General features: G+C 55.2%; 1 protein-coding gene and 1 pseudogene across 1 annotated transcript; both read right to left on the bottom strand.

The window, feature by feature from the left end:
• Positions 1-284: 284 nt before the first annotated feature.
• LOC119108240 (uncharacterized) lies at positions 285-11,511 on the bottom strand. Its single transcript, XM_037231819.1, has 12 exons — positions 11,432-11,511; positions 8,733-9,021; positions 7,977-8,104; positions 6,631-7,217; positions 6,264-6,444; positions 5,628-5,758; positions 4,061-4,195; positions 3,661-3,780; positions 3,123-3,260; positions 2,558-2,711; positions 1,503-1,698; positions 285-1,167 (listed from the first exon to the last, which is right to left on the bottom strand). The coding sequence occupies exons 2-12, from the start codon at positions 9,002-9,004 to the stop codon at positions 1,035-1,037; spliced, it is 2,175 nt and encodes a 724-aa protein (XP_037087714.1). The 5' UTR covers positions 9,005-9,021; positions 11,432-11,511; the 3' UTR covers positions 285-1,034.
• Positions 11,512-17,705: 6,194 nt separating this feature from the next.
• LOC119108239 (alpha-L-fucosidase-like) lies at positions 17,706-19,224 on the bottom strand (annotated as a pseudogene).
• Positions 19,225-20,983: the final 1,759 nt, after the last annotated feature.

The following is a 20,983-nucleotide window of genomic DNA, read 5'->3' as shown; positions in this document are numbered from 1 at the left end:
TGTGGCAGATGACTTGTTTTTTATCTGCAATTAAAAACAAACCATCCAACCTGCTAATACAATGCTCTGCTGCCGACGCCAATGGAACAGCTACCTGTTTCTGCTCCCACTGAAAGATATGAAGATGATTGCCGCCAAAAGGTGCTTCGTCTAAGTGGGGCCTCGCATTCTGAAATGACCACCAAGCGGTACGACAAGGTCGCATGCCGTGGTGGGGGGGGGGGGGGGGGGCTCGTGCCACATTCCCCACTCCTCAGTGGACACAGTTCGATCGGAACGATAGTTAAACACACTTTATTCGATAATGGATAAATACGCGACACACTACGAACCAACACTGTGATATGAATGCAGGCACAGTGTACAAATATCAAGCGTTAAACAGCGTACGGTAGCGGACCAGTGCAGGTGCGACAACAATCCACGTTGCATAGGTGCGGTGGGGCCGGCGAGGGCCGGCGGCGACGTGAGACCACAGCGGCTGCCGGCGGCGGCGTGAGACCACAGCGGCCGCCCGGCAGCTGTCGACAGACGGCCGCCCTCGGAGTGTCGCCCCAGCACGGCGGTGCGCCCGCGGCCGGGCAGCCGCCGGCTCCGCGGACAGGCAACGGCGCCAACAAACGCAACAATATATCACAGAAGGGGAGCCGAACGGCGGCCGGCTGCGTCCAGCGCCGCCGCCGAACCCAGTCCCGCGTAGAGCGCGCCCGTGGAAGACGGAAGTTGAACGTAGCGTGATCAAGTATTGATAAAAGCATATTGCACCGACGTAACGCAGCGCGAGGTTCGCCGACTGGCCGCCGAACAGACTCGCGTGACGACGGGCCGCGCCCGACAGAGGGCGGGCCAACATATCACAAGGGCAAACGCGCTACAAAAACAGGGGCCGCCTCCGCAGCGTTGAACACTAGCCCGACAGCGGGCGGCTGCGGAGACGGCAGGCGATGAGATGACTGGCCGGACGCGGGCCGGGCAGGCGCGGCCCGCGCCCCTGTGGGGGTCGCCGGGGGCGGCGGCCGGGCGGACAGTCGGCGCTACTTGGCGTCGGTTCGTCGGCTGTGCGCCGTGTCCAGCCGCAGGAACTCCTGCTTGAGGTAGCTCAGCGTCTTCATCAGCACCTCCTTCTCCTCACGGAGGCCCAGCACCTCGTCTTCTGCCTCCCGACACCTGGCAGGAGGCAGGTCAGGTCAGGTCAGGTCAGGTCAGGTCAGGTCAGATCATATCAGGTCGGGATCAGCATCAGACCAGACCAGGGTCACATCAGGCCAGGTCAGAGAGAGACAGCCAGATGGTGGGGTCGCGCCAGAACAGGTCGAAGAGACGACCTCTCTGGCTGAGTACCCAACCGAAACAACATCCCCACCCAAACAAGCATCACACCTGTCCCATCCCCGCAGCGCACCACTGACCGACCCAGCCCCTGAACCATCGGCCGACGCGCCACCAGCGGGCGCCCGCGGCCAGTCCGGCGACGTCGGCGGCAGCGGCGACGGCAGTCTCACCTGGCCTCCAGCGCGGTCAGCTGGCTCAGCCGCTGCTCGGAACCGCGCCGCTGCTCCAGCTGGTCCTCCAGCAGCTGGCAGCGCCGCCGCAGCCGGCCCAGCTCGCCCTCCGAGCCTGACGCAGGGTTGTTGAACGAGCTGGCGACGTCCACCAGCGAGCGGGAGCCGGAGGGACCGGTGCCGGCGCCAGCGCCACCTGCCGCCGCAGACGCGTCGGTCAGCGCGGCCGCGCGCCATCGTCACGGATGCCTGTGTCGCCGCTCGAAGCATTTATTCGCCACCTCGTCAAAAGTTTCACCAGTCAGCATCGGTTTCTCGAGCACACCAGCCACGTAGCGAGTCTGCTTCAGGATGGAAAACTCTCCAGGAACGTAGACGAATACATCAGCTGAAGCAGCCATGCGATCTGTGCTGATGTTTACAACTACCTTCTTATAACCAAACACACATCTGAAGGCGAGACTGCTGGTCACACCCGCATGCACCGGCACAGCGAAATTCCGTCCACTGAAATGCATGCATGGCAGCACACAAACTTCGCCCAACGCATGGCGCAAAATCGTCTTAACCTTGCTCCGTGTGATGGGCCTATAACTAATCCACGCTTGCCCTCTAACACACTCTACCCGGGCCACCTCTGGTGTCGCCGGCCGTGAGCCGTCTCCGCTCACCTGGCGTCGGCTGCTGGACGGTGAACACGCGTGCCCTCCAACGCGCTCTACCCGGGCCACCTCTGGTGTCGCCGGCCGTGGGCCGTCTCCGCTCACCTGGCGTCGGCTGCTGGACGGTGAGCACGCGTGCCCTCCAACGCGCTCTACCCGGGCCACCTCTGGTGTCGCCGGCCGCGGGCCGTCTCCGCTCACCTGGCGTCGGCTGCTGGACGGTGAGCACGCGTGCCCTCCAACGCGCTCTACCCGAGCCACCTCTGGTGTCGTCGGCCGTGGGCCGTCTCCGCTCACCTGGCGTCGGCTGCTGGACGGTGAGCACGCGTGCGCTCCAACACACTCTACCCGAGCCACCTCTGGTGTCGCTGGTCGTGGGCCGTCTCCGCTCACCTGGCGTCGGCTGCTGGACGGTGAACACACCGGCGCCGTCCCTCGTGACGTGCACGGCCGGCAGGCGCAGGTCGAGCGGCACCACGCCCGGGCTCGTGATGTTGTTGGGCGGCCGGTCTTCTGTGAGACGAAGCTTGATATGTTCCAGGTACAGCTGCGGCGACGGGGGCGATCGGTGGAGGAGCAGGCATGACATGAGGGAGGGGGTGGCATGGGGTCGGGCTCTGTGAGAGCCAGCGTGCCACACCCACCGGTGGGTGCATGAGCCCAGTGCGGGGCGGCTGCCCACTGACCACCAACAGGTAACAAGGCTTGCCAGGGAGTAAAACGAAGGCAATTCGCATGCTGAGGTGTACCGGGACTGCGAGTAGCGATCACAACATAACATGTTCTTGGTGGCGGACAAAACAGACATCATTTGTCTTCCTTTCTTACCATATTCGCCCCTGCGCACATTAAAGTCCTTACCCTCCCCCCCCCCCCCCCCCCCCACTGTCTATTCGGCGATGCCGGGGCCAGAGGCGACGGCTGCGACGGCCGGCTCCCGGCCGGCCAGCAGCCTTACCTCCATCGGCAGTGGCACGGGCAGGATCTCGTCTTCGATGAAGTCGGTCAGGTTGGTGACGGTGCTCATCAGCAGAGCCAGCTCCAGCTCGCTGGCACGCACCTCCAGCTCGCTGCTCACCTGCTCTCGGATGTTGATCTGAGGGACGAGGCCAGAGCCAGTCAGTGGCGAGTACGTCAATCACGCGCGTGCCATTCCAACAACAGTTAAAGGCAAGGTAATAGTTGCGTCTAAAACACGCATGCCACATTTCCACACAGCTTTGCTGTACAATTGTAGCCCAACGGCCTGTTCTAAATCAAATCCTTTCCCAAAGAAGGCACTTACACAACCTATCCCGGCTTGTTCTGCCTCCCTTTTTGTAAACATTCGCGCTGCAGACCGCCCTATAACCCGCGGCCCAACGACGCATCCAGAGAATTGACCACAATGGAGTGGAGCTTATGAATCTCTGATGTGGAGCTTAGCGGCAACATGCTGGCCGTCCGCCAGTACTGCTCGGCCGGCGAGCGGGCACCAGCGCGCGCCCTCCCCTCACCCTGTGCTGCCGCTGGTTGGCCACGGGGACGAACGTGCTGTCCATGCGCAGCCGGACGCTGCAGGGCGGACTGGACACATCCAGGCCCTGCCAGCCCTTGGTGCGCAGCTGGAACTTGGCCTGTCGGGCCAGGGTGGGCGCGTTAGCACACCGCACGCGGTCGGCGGCTCGCCGGGAGGCCACCCGCTCCTCGCAGCCCGGCCACGCCGACTACCCCCCACGTCAGCAGGGTCACGCGTACCACTCACACAAGGCCAGTGACGCGCAAGTATCAGCGGTCACACGTACACAGTGCGCATATCAGCAGTCACACGTACCACTCGCACGTGGTCAGTGACACCACACATCGCAGAGAGCTGTGCCACGAGCAATCCGGTCCATCCGGACAGCTCGCGCTCACTTGGAACTCGTCCCAGCCGATGGCGGCGCACTGTTCGGCCGCGAAGTGGCGCATGTTCAGCTTCAGGGAGGAGCTCAAGCCGGCTCCCTGGTGCACCAGCTCCACGCGGCCCAGCCGCAGCGTCAGAGCTGAGATCTGCCGGCACGGGGGCTCTGGTGACGTAGCCGTGTGGCAGGCAGACGGCGCGCGCCAGGCCCTGGAGAGGGCTCACAGACAGACGGGGAGGAAGACCCGGCAGGGCTGTGGCAGGCAGACGGCGCGCGCCAGGCCCTGGAGAGGGGTCACAGACAGACTAGGAGGAGGAGACCCGGCAGGGCTGGAGCACACAGACGGCGCGCGCCAGGCCCTGGAGAAGGCTCACAGACAGACGGGGAGCAAGACCCGGCAGGGCTGTGGCAGGCAGACGACGCGCGCCAGGCCCTGGAGAAGGCTCACAGACAGACGGAGAGGAAGGACCCGGCGGGGCTGGAGCACACAGACGGCGCGCGTCAGGCCCTGGAGAAGGCTCAGACAGACGGAGAGGAAGGACCCGGCGGGTCTCTGGCAAGCAGACGGCGCGAGCCAGGCCCTAGAGAGGGCTCACAGACAGACAGGGGGGTGGGGGGGACCCAGCATGGTTGCGGCAGAGTTCAGCGGTCACCTGCTGACACGGCCTATGGCGAGACGGTGGGGACTTGGAAATGGTCTTGAACACAAGCATGGGTCGGCCGTCATATGTCGCCTAACCACAGCGTGAAAAGTGTGAAGCCGAGCCCAATGCTGGGACGCCAGAATCCCAGGGGCATTACAACTTAGGTGATGGCCCTGCTACATCCCGCCGCGGTCGGCTGTCGGTAATATCAGCCGTGGCTGATATTACCGACAGTTTCGCCGAAACTGAACAGTAACGCGCCGCTGTGCCCCGCGGTGTTCACTTGTAGGCTTTTTTCGGGAACACGCGGGCCTCCTTGACTTGACTGCAAAAGGTCTTAGCTCATATATTCAAGATAACGTAGCACAATGCTTCAATCACTTCGCGGTGGGATGCGCATTTCAAGGAGAAAACACACAACAACGTCCAGCATCCCTAAATTGTATACATTCCTTTTCCTCGTGGGAAATAGTATTTATGACTGACTGCAATAAAACACTATATAATTTCCGCAAACACGTCTACAAGAACGAGATCAGAATCGCGTGTCGTCTACGAGAACAGGCCACGCGACGCTGCGCGGCCGGCCGGAGGTCAGGGGGCGGCTGGGGACGGTGGGGATGGAGAGCCACCAAACAAGGTAATCACTGATTGGTGACCGGTTTCCAGGCGCCTATGAGACGAATAAACACCGTCACAAATATTGAGCTATCTCACAAACACAAATTTTGAGTCACACGACGGCGTAAGATAGTTAAATCTTTAGCACGATAGCGCGTTTTTTCAATCCAAGAAAACCGGACGTGACGTCTTGACGCTTCAGGTCGCCGCCACGCCGGGTAAACACGACAGCTCGCGGTGCATGTTTCCCCTCAAAGAGGAAAGGGGGAGGGGCAGCCCACACGGCCGGGGCCGGTCCGGCGTCCGTTCACTCACCACGTCCCGCTTCCGCATGGCAGAGGAGAGCGACACCTCGCTGTGTGTGTCCTCAGTCACCTCGCTGGCGATCTCCACCGACGGCACCCGCTTCAGCGCCCCCTCTACCACGAACAGCGGGTCCACGGACTCTGCGGGGAGGACGAGCGGCCGCCATCAGCACGCGCCCCACCACAGCGAGGAGAGCGTACACACTGAGCCGACCAGGTGACCTTCGGAACGGCTTACAATACAGGGATACGCGAGTTGGGGTGTCTCAACCGTCCATAGCCCATCAGAATGTGGACCCATCGGTGTTGAATGGACAGTAGAGCGGCAGCGGGGCTTTCACTGGCTGTTGAGACGAGCCAGCCGCACATCCTCAGCACAAAGACGGCGCTCACCAAACGGATGCCAGGGGTCATCTTGGACATATCCATGTGAAACGTACAGCCATACATAACGCTATTCCTCGCCAAGGGATAACAGTGGAGGATGGAAGTTTAATTGAGTGAGAACATCCATCATTAGCCACGCCGCTCCCTTCACACACCGAACAGTAAGCATGACACACCGTGTGCTTCAGACCAAGCGAATTACTCATATGTCATACTTAAACAGACACTAACGACGTCGCAGGTGGGCGAGCGCACTGACCCGACTTGTCGAGCTCGAGGTTGAGCAGCACGTAGCTGTCCGAGTCGGACGACATGTCCGACATGACCGACATGGTGTCGCTCTGGTCGTCGGGGCTCTTGAGCGCCGAGTCCAACGACGACAGGAAACTATTGAGGCCGCGCTTCACCTGGCTCAGACCGGCGCCCAGCTCGGCCAGCGGCGGCGTGGGCGAGCCGGCGGCGCCGCTCGCCTGGCTCACCAGCGTCGTCGGCACCGGCCGCGCCGCCGCCGAGCGGCCGGCCGCCGCCGCCGGCCCGGCAGACACGTGGTTGGCCTCGGCGGCGGCGGCCGGCGGTGGCGGCGGCGCGGGCGGCGGCTCGTCGGCAGGCAGCAGCGCCGCCGTCACCTCCGAGAGCGAGTCGACGCGCGTCGGCAGCAGGCCCGCCTCCTGGAAGCTGGTGACGCTGGACGAGTCGGGAAAGACGGACAGGTCGCCGCCGGACGAGTCCTTGCTGGAGAGCAGGCAGGGCATGAGCAGGCTGATGTCGAGCTGGGGCAACGCGGCGCTGACACACTGGCTGCCGGCGCCGGCCGCGCCCAGCAGCCGCTCGGCGTCCAGCGTCAGCAGCGCCGACATCTCCGACAGCCGCTCCAGCTGGCGCAGCAGGAACAGGTACTGGAAGTGGTTCAGCTGCAGGCTGATCAGGCTCGGCACGTGCAGCACCATGGTGAGATCGCTGACACGGCCGTCGCTGACGCTGGCCACCTTGTTGCGGTTCTGGTACACCCACATGGAGACGGGAATGGCGTCGATGAACGGCACCGGCCGGTGGCGCACGGCCGACGTGCCGAAAAAGTCGCCCCAGAATGGGTCCATGTGGATGAAGACGACGTCGCGCGGCTCCTCCCAGAGCAGGCGGCCGGGCAGGTCCCGTCGGAAGTCCGGCACCGAGGCGACCACGTCCGCCGGCGCCGGCTGCACGTGGTCCTTACCTGGCGGCGGCGGACACGGTCTCCATGTCAGACGCGCCCGCTGCACAACAAACGCCTACTGGCCACCGGCCTACGCGAACCCAAACACAGGCTCTCGGAGGGAGAGGCATCGTAGAAATAAACCAACAAACCGGTGAGCCGAAACCATGCCATGCTTGGGATCGGCAGCGCAGACAGAAGCACTGGCAGTCACCGTGCTCACAGGAAACGCACGCGCTGTACCCCGGTGACTGACGTTACAGGCGGCACACGTCCGGCGCGCGGACGACTGCACTAGAGCGCTGCAGTAGGCAGCCAGTCAGTCGGACCAGGGCATGGCGAAATTCGCTTATCCGCGCCCGTGGCAAAATAACACCCCTGGAACATCTCGGTCCATTAAAACGGCGATCCTAATTGGAAGACTTTGAAACGGGATGGGTGCGACAGAGGCCGGGGAAAAAGACCGTTCGGGCAGAGGACGGCAGAGATCGAGGACGTACCGAGTGTGTGCTGCATCAGCCGGTCGGGCAGGGGACGGCAGAGATCGAGGACGTACCGAGTGTGTACTGCACCAGCCGGTCGGGCAGGGGACGGCAGAGATCGAGGACGTACCGAGTGTGTACTGCACCAGCCGGTCGGGCAGGGGACGGCAGAGGTCGAGGACGTACCGAGTGTGTACTACACCAGCCGGTCGGGCAGGGGGCGGCAGAGGTCGAGGACGTACCGAGTGTGTACTACACCAGCCGGTTGGGCAGGGGGCGGCAGGGGTCGGGGACGTACCGAGTGTGTGCTGCACCAGCCGGTCGGGCACCATCTGCAGATCACCGTCGCGGGCCGGGAAGTCGGAGCCGAACGCCATCTCGCCGGCCTGCAGCCGCTCTAGGCACTTGGTCAGGCCGGCCAGCGACCTGCCGCGCGCACGCAGAGATCACACAACGGTCCGCTGAGCTGTCGGCAACGCGGGACCGAACGGGACGGGCCCGCCAGCGCCCGGCAGAGACGCGGGACCGAACAGGCCGGGCCCACCAGTGAGCCGGCGGAGACGCGGGTCCGAACGGGCCGACCCGCCAGTGTGCCAGCGGAGACGGTAAGCCAGGCCCATGCTACGGAGCTGCCGCTGCCATGAACATCACACACAAACACTCGATTAGGAGTCCGAAGCGGGTGCCAGACTTGGCCAGAGGCATCTCGCAGACACGGACCGCCTCACACCTTGTCCGTCCGGCAGGGATCTGACATCCACACACAGACGTGACGTGGATCTGTCGGGCGGCGCGCACCGGGCACCTGCCGGTCACGCGCGCCATACATAGCTGCCTCTACAGGGGCACATCGCGACTTTTCAGGTACACATCAGGGTTGCGTAAGTCCGGCAAGCGATACATTCTCACACTATATACAGACTGCGTAAACGTCAACACCCCGGCGCCAGACCACCTGAAAACGGTACATGCCAGGACCTCGTTCATCAGTACACACTCTGGTCATTCCATCAGGGTCAGGGCACATACCCCGGCTCCGTGCAGCAGCACGTACCCGGGCGCAGTAGGGTCGGGCGAGCGGTAGTTGCAGACGAGCAGGCGGGTCGTCTGCAGCTGGAGCGTGCTCGGTCGGTCGCGCTGCAGCGGGTAGTCGTGCGTCGTCTCCAGCACCAGGCGCGGCATGATGGCCTCCAGGCGCAGGTCGATGTACGGCGCCGGCGCCGAGCCGGCCGTCGACAGCGACTTGGTCAGGTTGCACGCGAAGGCGTTCAGCCACAGCACGGTGATGGGGTCGACGATCACCTGCACCGGGTTGACGTGCACCATGGCCTTGGGCGGCGGCACTGCGGCGGAGAGCAGGCGAGGGGAGGGTCAGCGGTCCGGCGCCAGAGGGCGCCGGGCGCCGGCGTCAATTTTTATAGGTTTTCAACATTCAGCGGATTAAACGAGGAGTAATTGCAAGTCATTGCTATGATACAAGGTACATCTGACTTAGACTTCAAATACGCGAAAAATACGTGTACATGCAAACGAATTCCAGTTAACAGGTGGCATCACGCTATACATCATTCATGCATGCAAGTGACTTCAAGAAACTAACTGCAAGTAAACAGGCATCGCGCACCACGTGTCACTTATATCCATGCAAACGAATTCAATAAACAGGCATCGAACATCACGCGTCAGGCATCGCTCAGACATGAACACGATTCTAAAGGGGATGTTCCACCTTTGAAGCTATTGAGGTGAGCATCAGATATGGTGGGAAAAACTTACTTGCAGCTATTGGTAAACTTTCAAGGCTTAAAAACGACCCTAAGTAGCAAAATGTTAGAGTTTGTAAAAATGCGCTCCATTACGTCATCGCTTGATGGCGTCATGAAATCAATTTGTGACGACGGCATCACCCGACAGCATCTGGCAGCCAGACCTAAAGAATGGCTCCAAATGCACGAAAGCTAACGCCAGCCGGCCATTCTCATCGCGGGCGCTGTGTCGGATGGCGGTTTAGTGAATGGCTTGTTTGTAGATTTTTTGTCTTAGTACTGATCGTAGGAAAAGCTTTGGTGGGCTGTTTGACAAACGCAACGTACCGACCGCCAGCTTTTATGGCAGATTATTCACATCAAAGCACGATATACTGTGAAAATTGTCGTACAGTGCCATGAATCTCTCACCGAATCCTGTCAAGAACTGTTAAGGATGTCAATACTGTATTGTAGACCTATGCTTGCCTGCAGTGCTGTAGTGCTGACATTGATATCTTATGATGTGCACAGTCGTTACTTTCTTTAATATTTGTAACTGGAAATGCAGTCACATGCGAAGATAAACAGTACATCTATAACATTGCTATGAATTGATTACCAAAGTATTGTCATTGCTATGGTGAAGATGATGAGGTTGAGCTACCAAAATGTTTTTCTTGCTCAGGACTATTCACGCATTCGCTGGTTAACGCTGATATAATCATGTGATACAGCGGCAATCTCATGGGTGATAGCCCTTTGCCAGTGTTAAATTGTTTGTTGCCAGTCATTCATAAATCATAAACTGTTATCTTATAGGCTTGAAATACAGTAGTCAACTAATGTGGCACATTGTGTAATGGCACAGCTCAACAGTCATTGTGGCACCACCTCATTGCTGTTCTGTGGCATGGCATAATGGACAATGACGCGGTTGTTGTACTGCAGTCCCTGCTACTTTCATAATAAATTTCATCATGAGAAGATGAATCGAGCGTGCATTGTTATATTAACGCCGCGTCTGACAGTATGACTGACCAGAAGAACACATGACACGGTATACAAATTACTTCCAAAAAGCGCACAACAATGACATCAGCTTGCTCGGCCTATTTTGGGAATCCACAAAATGTCGGTGACAAAACGTAAACAATGTCTTCTGCTTCCACAGCCATGCAACATGCCGCAGCCATCAGGATGCTCCACTCAAAAGTATTGTTCACACAAGTAATAGCACACGTATAACAAAAAAATATTACATGTAGTGAAATAACACTGCAAACCTGCTAACTGCACAAAGCTGAAGATAGGACAGGTGCATGTAGTTATGATTAGATGGGCGAAATGAAAGGCAGTGACGAAGCTGCCAGTGCACACAAGGCTCACGATAAAGATATTGTTGAGTGCCATCCAAGAAAGCAACAACAATACTTTTCCATCTTTCCCAGCACCCAGCAACTCACACAAGTTGCAGTGACTATGACATAAACCACTTACAAGCAATGCTTGCCTGCCTACAAAATTTGTTGAAACAGTAATATTTGCATCCGTAAAAATGCATCTCTATATGTTTCGAATTATTAATGGAAAAGCAACTTTGCAAACCCGCATCATGCAAGCTTATACCAAGCATATGCATTGATGAGCCTCACGGAGCTGCCGCTACTGCCAAAGTGAATTGCTAATATAACGGCATGCATGGAATTAATCACATGCCTTACTACCTCAATAGGTTCAAAATGTTGGCAAAATCGTAATGAAGTGGCAAGGTGTCTTTGTACACCCCTGCAGTATAGAAAGTGCTAGTGTTTCTTCCGGTTTGCTGGCATCACTACCTTGTCATGTTCAAACAAAAGAAGGAGTCATCAAACTGAAAGAATACCAAAACAATGCTCCCTTTCAGAAGAACAAAGCTCGCACGCACACTCCCCATCACTTTAAGATCAATACAAGCACGCACCACCAGTGACCATACCCATTGAGAGCGCCTGATGCACACACTTACGTCAAATAAGTGTGATCCCGCACTTGCACAGCCCGCGGGACTGTCAAACTGTAAGTTTTCTCACAATTTAGGCACAGGTTATAATTTATAATTTAGGTTATAACGCCGCATTTAACCGTGAGCTCCCTCCACTTGTAGGACACATATGGAAGGACCCAATTTTGTGTTCAATATTTTAATTTGTCAATCAGGTGTGTCTTGGATATCTCGTAGTATATACATATATGTATATATATATATATATATATATATATATATATATATATATATATATACATACATATATGTATATTGCTCCGGTGCACATGCGCCAACCCAGCTGTCTGTAAAAAATGAGTCAGTAGAAGAAGGGGAAATACGGCAGCAGGAGAAAAACGACAGAGTTGCCGTCGCGTGTTCTTTTTTATACCATTCGAGAGAGTGCCGTTCTTTTTTCCCTTCCATAGAAACAAGGAAAATGCTCCGTTGACGAGTGCTGTACAACCCGACAGTGCTCACGCTTACGTTCGCGACACACACTCAGCAGCGAAATCTTACTGACAGCCATCATCTTCTACTAATTGTATCATACGTGCCGCATCACTGCTTTCGCGAATGAATCGGCGGCCGTGCTGTTTTTGACCATAAATTGAGAACAGCCTGTAAAATGACGGCGATCGTATGACGTTTCTATGACGACATCAACGACAATGTGGCTTTAAAAAGTCTCCCCACAAACATTTCCCACTTTTGCGGACGTGTAACTCAGGAGCCAGAGGGTTTTGGGTCTGAAAAAGTGCATGGCTGTGAACTGCATCAAAGGGTCCTTAACACGGCTATTTCAGTTCAAAACCCCATATAAAGGTAGAACAGCTAGCTAGCACGCATCACACATCAAGGCACTAATCACATTCGCATGATCGGTCATGGTAAGTCCTGTATGTTTAGGTCTGTCGCCAACTTCTAATAATACAAGTTTTACTTATTCTTTTGCCTGGACAGGCCTGTGCTTTGTAGATGACTTTAGGCTCCTAAAAGGGGTAACGGGTCCGTGTCTCCCTGGATTTCAACCTTTTTCGTGCGCAAAACCCCTCGAAACCCAGGCATAAATAGAGAGCACCTTTTGCCCCCTAGGCACTTAGCCTTCGAGATAAAAGATTTTTCACCACCTACTCATTGTCATTCTTCAAAGCTATGCGTACGCGCAGTTTTGATTTTCTAATCCTATGCTTGATTTTCCAAGGCAAGTACTAATCTATGCAAAGAGTATTAAGAATCTGTTGCCTGACGGAGCGTGCTCCCGTTTCCTACCATCCATCCCCCACGTACTCTAGATTGTTTGACCTGTTCCAACATTCTACCTATCAATCATGGAGAATAGCCATTGCCCATCAGCAAGTTCCGTATGTTATCTAGACTCTTTTTTTCTTTTTCACTACTTTAGTGAGTTGCTTAGATCACGATAGGACACGTTGCGAATTATACTATGCTTGGGGGAAGTTGGGCATGCACATTCGCAGTGCAGAATTATACCAGAGTTGGTTGGCTTGATAAAGGGCTCCATTTCTAACCTTGTGCGGTTGCCCCTCCGTTTTACCGTCACTAGTGTGTCCAAATGTGGGACTCCTCTCCGTCCCCTGTATGCTCCATCGTAAAGGCTAAACTTGGATGCTGATTGTTCATGAGCTCTAGAAATCACTCAGGGCATGTTGTCCGCCCGTCCATACCCCAACATAATCATCGATGCATCTAGCTTGGAAAGTCGGTTTGGCTGCCGGCCAGGGCCAACTTGGTCTGAGCTTTTACCACCAGAGGATCAGCGCATTGACTCCCCATTGCTATGCTCAATTTCTGTCGAAAGTAACCATCTCCGAACGAGAAGACACAATCCTAAAGACACTCCATGGAAATGTTAGTCTACCTTAGCTTTCACGGCAGCGATAGCCTCATTGATTGGTATATTGTCATGTAAATTGACAACATCTACACTGAAGAAAATACTGCCCTCTGGTAACTATTCTACTTATGAATGTTTGGAAACCTTTTTAAAAAGTCTGTGGCTCACAGATGCGTGGAGAAAACAACAGCAAAACCTGGGTTGGTTGAGTATTGCCTCCAAAAGACACGAAGTGTTTTCAGTATGACCTCACGGAAATATCACGGGTCTAAAGGGCACTGCAGACTTATGGTACTGATGCAGCCAATTGAACACAGGTGTTGTATTGTATCTAAACGTTAAAACTTTAATGGTTTTGTCATAAAGTTTCGCGCTACCTGTACTCTTCAGCGTTCTTTTGCCTTAGCCCCTACCTGAGGGACTAGATTCCTATTCAGTTTTTCGTGACTGTCTCCGTCTGTATGTATAACCTGAGCTCTGTTCACATAAGTTACCTTATCTAAGATTAAAACACCCTTACACTCATCGCTCTGCTAAACCATTATATCATCATTTTTGCTAAGGTCTCTGATGAGGTTCCGCTGATCTGCAGTGACCTTTAGTTTGCCTTTGCCTTTTGAACGTGCGCAGAACGTCATGCTTTAATTTATGCACGCTAACTTCTACATCCTTACTCGAAGGTCCAGGAAAGTTCATCCCGATATCTGGAAATCCCAACGACAGATTCGGAATACGACCTGGATGCGGCTGACCTTCGTTACCATCTTCTGCGTCTGCCTCCACAGACGTCACGAGGTCCGTTCGCCAGTCTCGATGGTACTGCTGTGGCATCTGTTGAAGCTGGTGGTAACCTCGTGTTGAAGTTGTTGTTGAAGTTGGCCCTGTGCAGTCGCAGTACCAGTGTGTTGCTACCATCACGCAATTTTGAGATGTAGTCTTTCCACCGCTGGTCACATGCAAAACACTCAACTCCTTCCTCTACCTGAAATAAAATGTCCTTAGACGTTGCGTCTGTGCCAAGTTAGGACTTTCGCTGGAAGACAAACTTCTGCGGTAGTTAGGTCTACGGACGATACATTATTCACTCTCTTTTTTCTTGTCTGACTGGCAACCAGTTCTGCATGGCCATGACTGACTTGGCGCTTGGCTTAAAGTTGTGTGAACTTGTTCACCTATCTTCGTCTATTTTCGCGAGAAGTGACGTCAGAGACCGGTACACACGCCGCACATGTATAAGCGTGCCTTTTGTACTCTGTAAAACACGAGATAGATTCAAATACCCGTGAGCGTTGTTGTTCTAAATAGGCTTTTTTCGAAATGTTTCTGCGGTTGCCTTGTTTAATACAATTTTAGCAGGCCGACGCCGCGCGACCCACGCAGTCTGTAAGACTGGGAATGGGGTAAAAGTTGTTGTGTCTGACTTGCGACCGCGCATGCTCAAAACTATGTTATATAACTTTTCGATAATCGATTCTGACCTGGGGGTTGAACACTCAGATGCACATGTGTTGGTCAAATAATCGTTTTACGCAAATTTTGACCTCATTTCTATCGTCAACGTTCACATGGCGTCCTCAATATCTCTATAGAATCCGGAGGAAATTGACGAAACTTCCGTGTTTTATCGGCCTAGAAAGAATCCGTGTAACTTATGGCGGCATTCTGCTCCATGCAGTCGTTTAACGCCCCCGCTTCCTTGAGTTAATGACTCCAAATAAGAACAGGATTGCTTCTGGTATCTTCGCAGGCTTCTGTTCCAAATGACTAAATTAAACATAGAAATGAACCGAAAAAAATCCTATGCCCTTGAGATAAAGTCGTCAAATCCGTTTGTGTGTGTGTGTGTGTATGTGTGTGTATGGGGGGGGGTTCACCATCCGGAAGTTCTTTTCCCATCCTTGTACCCCCCCCCCCCCCGCTCTCATCTTACCAAAGCCCTGGCTGCGCCCCTGTGCAACATGATGGAGAAGTGGGCAATTAGGAATAATTTAACATGCTGTAGCCAATCATGACATTTCTCACTGGTCTTTAGGCTGGGCCACTCCTGCCCAGGTGACACTGACGCACATGTTAAACAATGGTGATGCAGGCCTGCCAACAGAATTTGATAAGACCTGAAGGCGTCCTTCGCACACATTTAGAGCATTGATATCTCATACAGGGCGGTCGGCCGCTCAACAGTTGCGTCGAGGTGGCCTGACTCCGTCTCTGCTTGGTGTCTACAGACCCCTTCCGACATGCCGAGCCTGAGTGGCCGGTGTGAAGAAGATTACAGGCACCCACTCATCATTTTCTTAGGAAGGGGTGGGGGAAAGGGGGGGGGTAGTCAATCGGAGCTCAGCGAGAACGAATTACACATTAGAACACTTTGGCCACTGATTTGTTAACACTGACTGACATATGTGCGCGCACGGGGTAAAGCGTAGCATGGATGGGTAACAGGGGCACGGGTAAAACAAAAAGTGGTAGCACCAGGCCTCAGGTAATGACAAAATATACACGGTACGCAAAGTCCATCGCTATTTGTAGAATGAACACGCGATATAAGGCTGCGACCAGCATTTTTAATTAATGCAAGATACCAACATACTTCGATATTATGACATGATAAGGTTAACTGACGTCATATTGTTAAAGTATGCTGCTATCTTTCTTTGCATTAATTAAAAACTAATTTAATTATTTGACTCGATGGTTCGCCTGAAGATGTAAAAGTTTCGCACAAACTAGTTCAAAGAGAGTATTCCTGCTGTGTAAATCATGCACTCGTACATTTTGAGATCTCAGAGGAAGCGACAAATCCGAGGGAAGCAAACCCCATCCGAAGGCTTCGCTTTCGACCGGCTTCGGACGTTGGGTAGAGTGTGTCGATAATGAGGATAGAGCGACCAAACTTGTCTGCTACTTGCAGTTCGCGGCTGCAGCATACGCATGCAAATTTTGAGGCAGCTCTAATCATGGGTTCGCACACCGCGTCAAGCTAGTGCTCGTATGTTTACATTGCTGCATTTTTATATCCAAAAGTTAGGCTATCAAATATTTGGTCGCAAATGACGTAGGTAATTAACGCCACCTATACAATACTATTTATGGTATTACATATCTATTGAAAATGCAGTGCAGCCAAACCACTTCACATTCTGAAAGCCCGAAAGGGTCTTGCATTCATAGTACTTCCGTACAATCGGACTAAAACGACGTTCAGAACCCAAAGTTGTTCCGAATGGACCTCTGCAAACGGCATTTAGTTGAAGTACGTGGACATTCTCGAACAGGTGATAGATACCCGCGCCAAGTAACTAAATGCGTAATCGACATAATGTGATAAATCTAGTCATATCGGATAAACCAACCAGCTGGCGCTAATCTGAGCCGTCAGGGCTTCGGAATCGATTCCAGATTCGGATTGATGAGGGATAAATGGCAATAAATCGATGAATCTCAGTCATCGGACCCAGACTCCATCTCTCCCATTCAACTTGTCACATGAAATGGGGTTGGGCTCAGGTACCAACGTGACTTAATTCAAATCATGCTGGCTGTTCAAAGATTCCGACTACCTATCGTGTACTACCTCCGACGATCTATTCATGGGCGAAACCGAAGCCCAAGATGAGGCAGCATACATTATAATATGATTTATTTGTGGAGCAAGCACGCTCCCAATGAGTACGGACTGAGTGCTCGGGTCGGTACATAAAAACGTAGCATCTGTGACAATTCGCGAGAAAGTCAAGTAAGCTACTTGCGGGGCAATGCATCGTCGCAACAGTGTGCTTTTTGGTTTGGTCAATGCCGTCATGCCATAAACACACGGAACGCTTGCTCCCAAGGCAAGCTGTAAGCTATTATGCACCATCACCCAACATTGTACCGCTACCGTACCGTTAGATTGTTAACATTTTGTGACGCTTTGTCTACGTGACAGCGGGACAATATAGATTTTTGGCTTTCACTATGGTTGGTTATCACAGCCCTTCATTTAAAGTTCCAAAACACGCCGCTCGCCATGTAAGTAATATCACTCCTACGCCATAAGTTGCACAGCAAGCGACAAGCTCAAAGACCAGGCGCCCATGGTTGTTATGTGATAATGGGCTTGAGCCAGGATCATAGCCAAGCAAAGGCCGCCAAAGGATCCACGACCTTTCCCTCCACCAAACGTTTTTCATATATACTAAGCAGCTTTGTTGGAGTTCAGAGCAAATTCAACGTTGCTTGACCTCTCATCTAGATAATATCTAAGTGCGTGGTTGGAGATCGCTCTTCGTGTACGCAGAAAGGCTCGTCCATGCCAAGGTTTGCGGCCGTAACCATACCGCATCAGTCTCCGGGTTTGGCGTCGTTGCTGGAGGGCGCCTTCTTCCCAGCCGAGCTGTCTCCGACGGCGGACAGTGTTCTGCCAGAAGGCGGCGGTCTGTCTGTAGCTGGAGAACTTCCGGAGCGTTATCTCGTTCAGAAACTCGGAGGTTTTACCGGCACCGTCGCCTCCCGCCAGCTGGACAGCGTCTTCCCCTGACCGGTCTACCCCCGCGGCGTCGTCGTCTCCCCGGCGCCACGGCGTTCTCGGCGCGCACCACCCAGGCCCAGCGGGCGCTGACCTTCTCCAGCGGCGGCAGCTGCACCAGCAGCGGCGCGCCCGGCCGCTGGCGCCACTGCAGAGGCCCGCCGTCGAATCCCAGCAGTGTGAGGCGGCCGCTGGCCTGCCGCAGGCGCAGACTCCCCAGGCGCAGACGGCCGGCCGGCGGCCAGTCCAGCACGATGGCGTACACGCGACCCTCGCGCTGCGTGTACCACACGCCGGGCGTGACGCTGTCGTTCTGGTGCACCCACGGACGCGACGCGTAGATGGCCTCGCCGCTGATGTTGAGCCACTGGCCCATCTGGCGGAGCCGCTCCTCGAAGATGGGCACGATGCGACCGTCGTGCGTGGGGCCCACGTTGAGCAGCAGGTTGCCGCCGCAGCTGACCGTCTCGGCCAACTCGCGGGTCAGCTCCTCCATCGAGCGGATGCTGGCCAGCGAGATGTCGCGCCGGTAGCCCCAGGAGTAGCGGTCGACCGTCATGCAGTTTTCCCACTTGTGCTTCTGCAGCACGCCCGGGTTGTAGTGGTCGTGGCAGGTGATGAAGTCGCCGTGCTTGCAGCCACAGTCCGTGCCCCAGCGGTCGTTGGTGACGACGCGGTCGCGGATCGGCGAGTCGTTGTAGAGCCAGGCGAGGAACTGCTTGCTGCCCCAGTAGTCGGAGCTGGGCGCCTGGCTGCTGCCGTCCGACCCAGATCACGTCCGGCTCGTAGCCGTACACCAGCTCGTACAGCTCCGGAATCGTTTTGGCCGCCGGAAATGTGTTCTGCGTGAAGTTGCTCGCCTTGTCCGCCAACCAGTGCGGGTTGAAGAACTCGAACAGCGAGTGGTAGACGCCGAAGCGGATGTTGGTGCGGTTCCGCACGGCGCGCCCCAGGTCGCCAACCAGGTCGCGCTTCGGCCCCGTGTCGACGGTGTTCCAGCTCCAGGCATACTTGCTCGGCCACAGCGTGAAGCCCTCGTGGTGCTTGGTGGTGAGCACCACATAGCGCGCGCCGGCGGCGGCGAACAGGTCCGCCCAGCGATCCGGCTCGAAGAACTCGGCCGTGAACTGCGGGCGCAAAGTCGGCGTACGTGAAGCCCGGTCGGTAGTTGCGCCGCATGAATTCGACGTGCGCCTTGTCTTTGTCGCCGCGCCACTGCTGCCAGAACCAGGCGTCGCCGAAGCTGGGCACCGAGTACACGCCCCAGTGCAGGAAGATGCCGAACTTGGCCTCGTCGTACCAGGCCGGGATCGGCCGCGTGTCGAGCGACTCCCACGTGGGCTCGTAGCGGGCCCGGCCGCGGCCCAGCAGCGCCCACGTCACGGCCAGCAGCAGCGGCACACGCAGCATGTCGCTGGCAGGGCGCTTCACACGCCGCTGCTGCGCTGGTCACGCCTGCGTGGCGGGAGAGCACGTCCAAGCCGCGGCGGACAGGCAGCGGAGAGCCGCGAAGCACTGCAGCCGGCGTGGGCTCCACACTCACACGTCTGCTGGCTGCAGCCTGGCTGCGGGCGACCACCGGCCGCTCCTTGTGCCCGGTGACCGGCCTTGATCTGCGCTCGTCCCTCGCAGCGCTCGTTCGCTCTCGTGTCGTCGCGGCGCCGCGGCTCCTGCGAGGCCCGCCGGCGATACCCTGGTGACGGATGACAACAGACGGGCCCTCGGCGCTGCGACGCGAGCGGTCGATCGGCGTTATGAGCCGGCACGTTGGCGACGGTGCACGGTCCACACACAGACAGACCGGTCAGCGATCCCAGCGATAGAGCCGCCGCCGGCGGCTGGCTGCCGCACTGGCACGGCGCCAAACGTTGGAGCCGGCTAACCACGTATGCAAATGCCCCAGCTGCCGAGACCCCAGGCGAGAGCACACTGAGAACAAGGCAACAAGCTTACGAATACGTTATATACATCATATATATACATCATGTATACAATGCATCAGATACGTTAGCTGTCAGAGATGCTACCAGGGGCCTCACGCCGAGTGGCTGACCAGCACCGTGTCAGCTACTTTGAGGATTTGATAGATTTGCCTTACTATGGCCGTGTCACATTAATATGCTTCATTGAGCACATACAACCTTGCCTCTTAAGGTCTTTCCCTGACGTCATGTTTCAACGGAACGGAGCAGCACAGAGTCGTCTTCCAATCGACGGAAATCGATCTCTGAAGGAACGAGTAAATGAATGGGCATCAATCTTGCAATCTCATGTAACTAATGAATGATGCACGCCATTCGTGAGCTTTAAAGCACATGCTCTATGCGGTGCCCTTTAAAAGTTAAAACAGTTTCAAAGGGAGTGTTCCACATTTATTTCGGGGATTTTGAACTCAAATAGCGGTCTTGAAGGTCTACACGAAGACGTGATCAAACGATGATATATTAGGGATAATTTTTGCTAAACAGAGATATTGTATTATCTGGACCAGTCATGCAGTACCATGCAGAGCAGTCTACTTACAAAGAGTATCAACAGCTGTAGGATAGCTATTTGGTGTCAAGTATCATGCCTCCTTGAATATCGTCAGATATGAAACATTTTCTTCACAGACGTGTGCCATCTTAGACGCATATTTCCAGAGAAACACACTCTGTGTGTGACATTGGGACTTAACGACGCACTCAGCTGCCGCGAGTACGTGGCGTCGCCTGTCTCTCACCATGGCAGGAAGGGGCGGACACGAAAAACATACTCTGGTGAAAGCTCAGGACCAGCTATATCTATCAGCAACACTGGAGAGCGACGTACGTGCCTTGGATGGTGTCGACCACGGTGTCCCTGATTAAGCTGCAGTGATATGGCATCGATCCGAAATGGCTTGAGGGCCACCATGCTGGTCGGCAGAAGGTGGTGAGATGCGGTCCCCTCTCTCTTTTCCGCTGACTCACGGGATCCCTCAGGGATTTTCGATCGGCCCTATCCTCATCATCTTCACTAACGGCCTTTCATTTCACCGCCCTCGCGGACGGCTAGTGTCCTATGCCGACGACAATTGACTGCTAGACTCCGCTCATCCGGACCAATTGTCTGTTTTAAAACCCCGTCAGGAGGAAACCAGCCAAGTGATTTCATCCCACTTCACATCCAACCCCATTAACTGAATCCC

Source organism: Pollicipes pollicipes, unplaced genomic scaffold (genome assembly GCF_011947565.3).
Source record: "Pollicipes pollicipes isolate AB1234 unplaced genomic scaffold, Ppol_2.1 Scaffold_6686;HRSCAF=7923_pilon_pilon_pilon, whole genome shotgun sequence".
Classification (NCBI taxonomy): Eukaryota; Metazoa; Arthropoda; class Thecostraca; order Pollicipedomorpha; family Pollicipedidae; genus Pollicipes; species Pollicipes pollicipes.
Note: the sequence above shows the minus strand (reverse complement) of the source record. Positions and strands in the feature narration are given on the sequence as shown.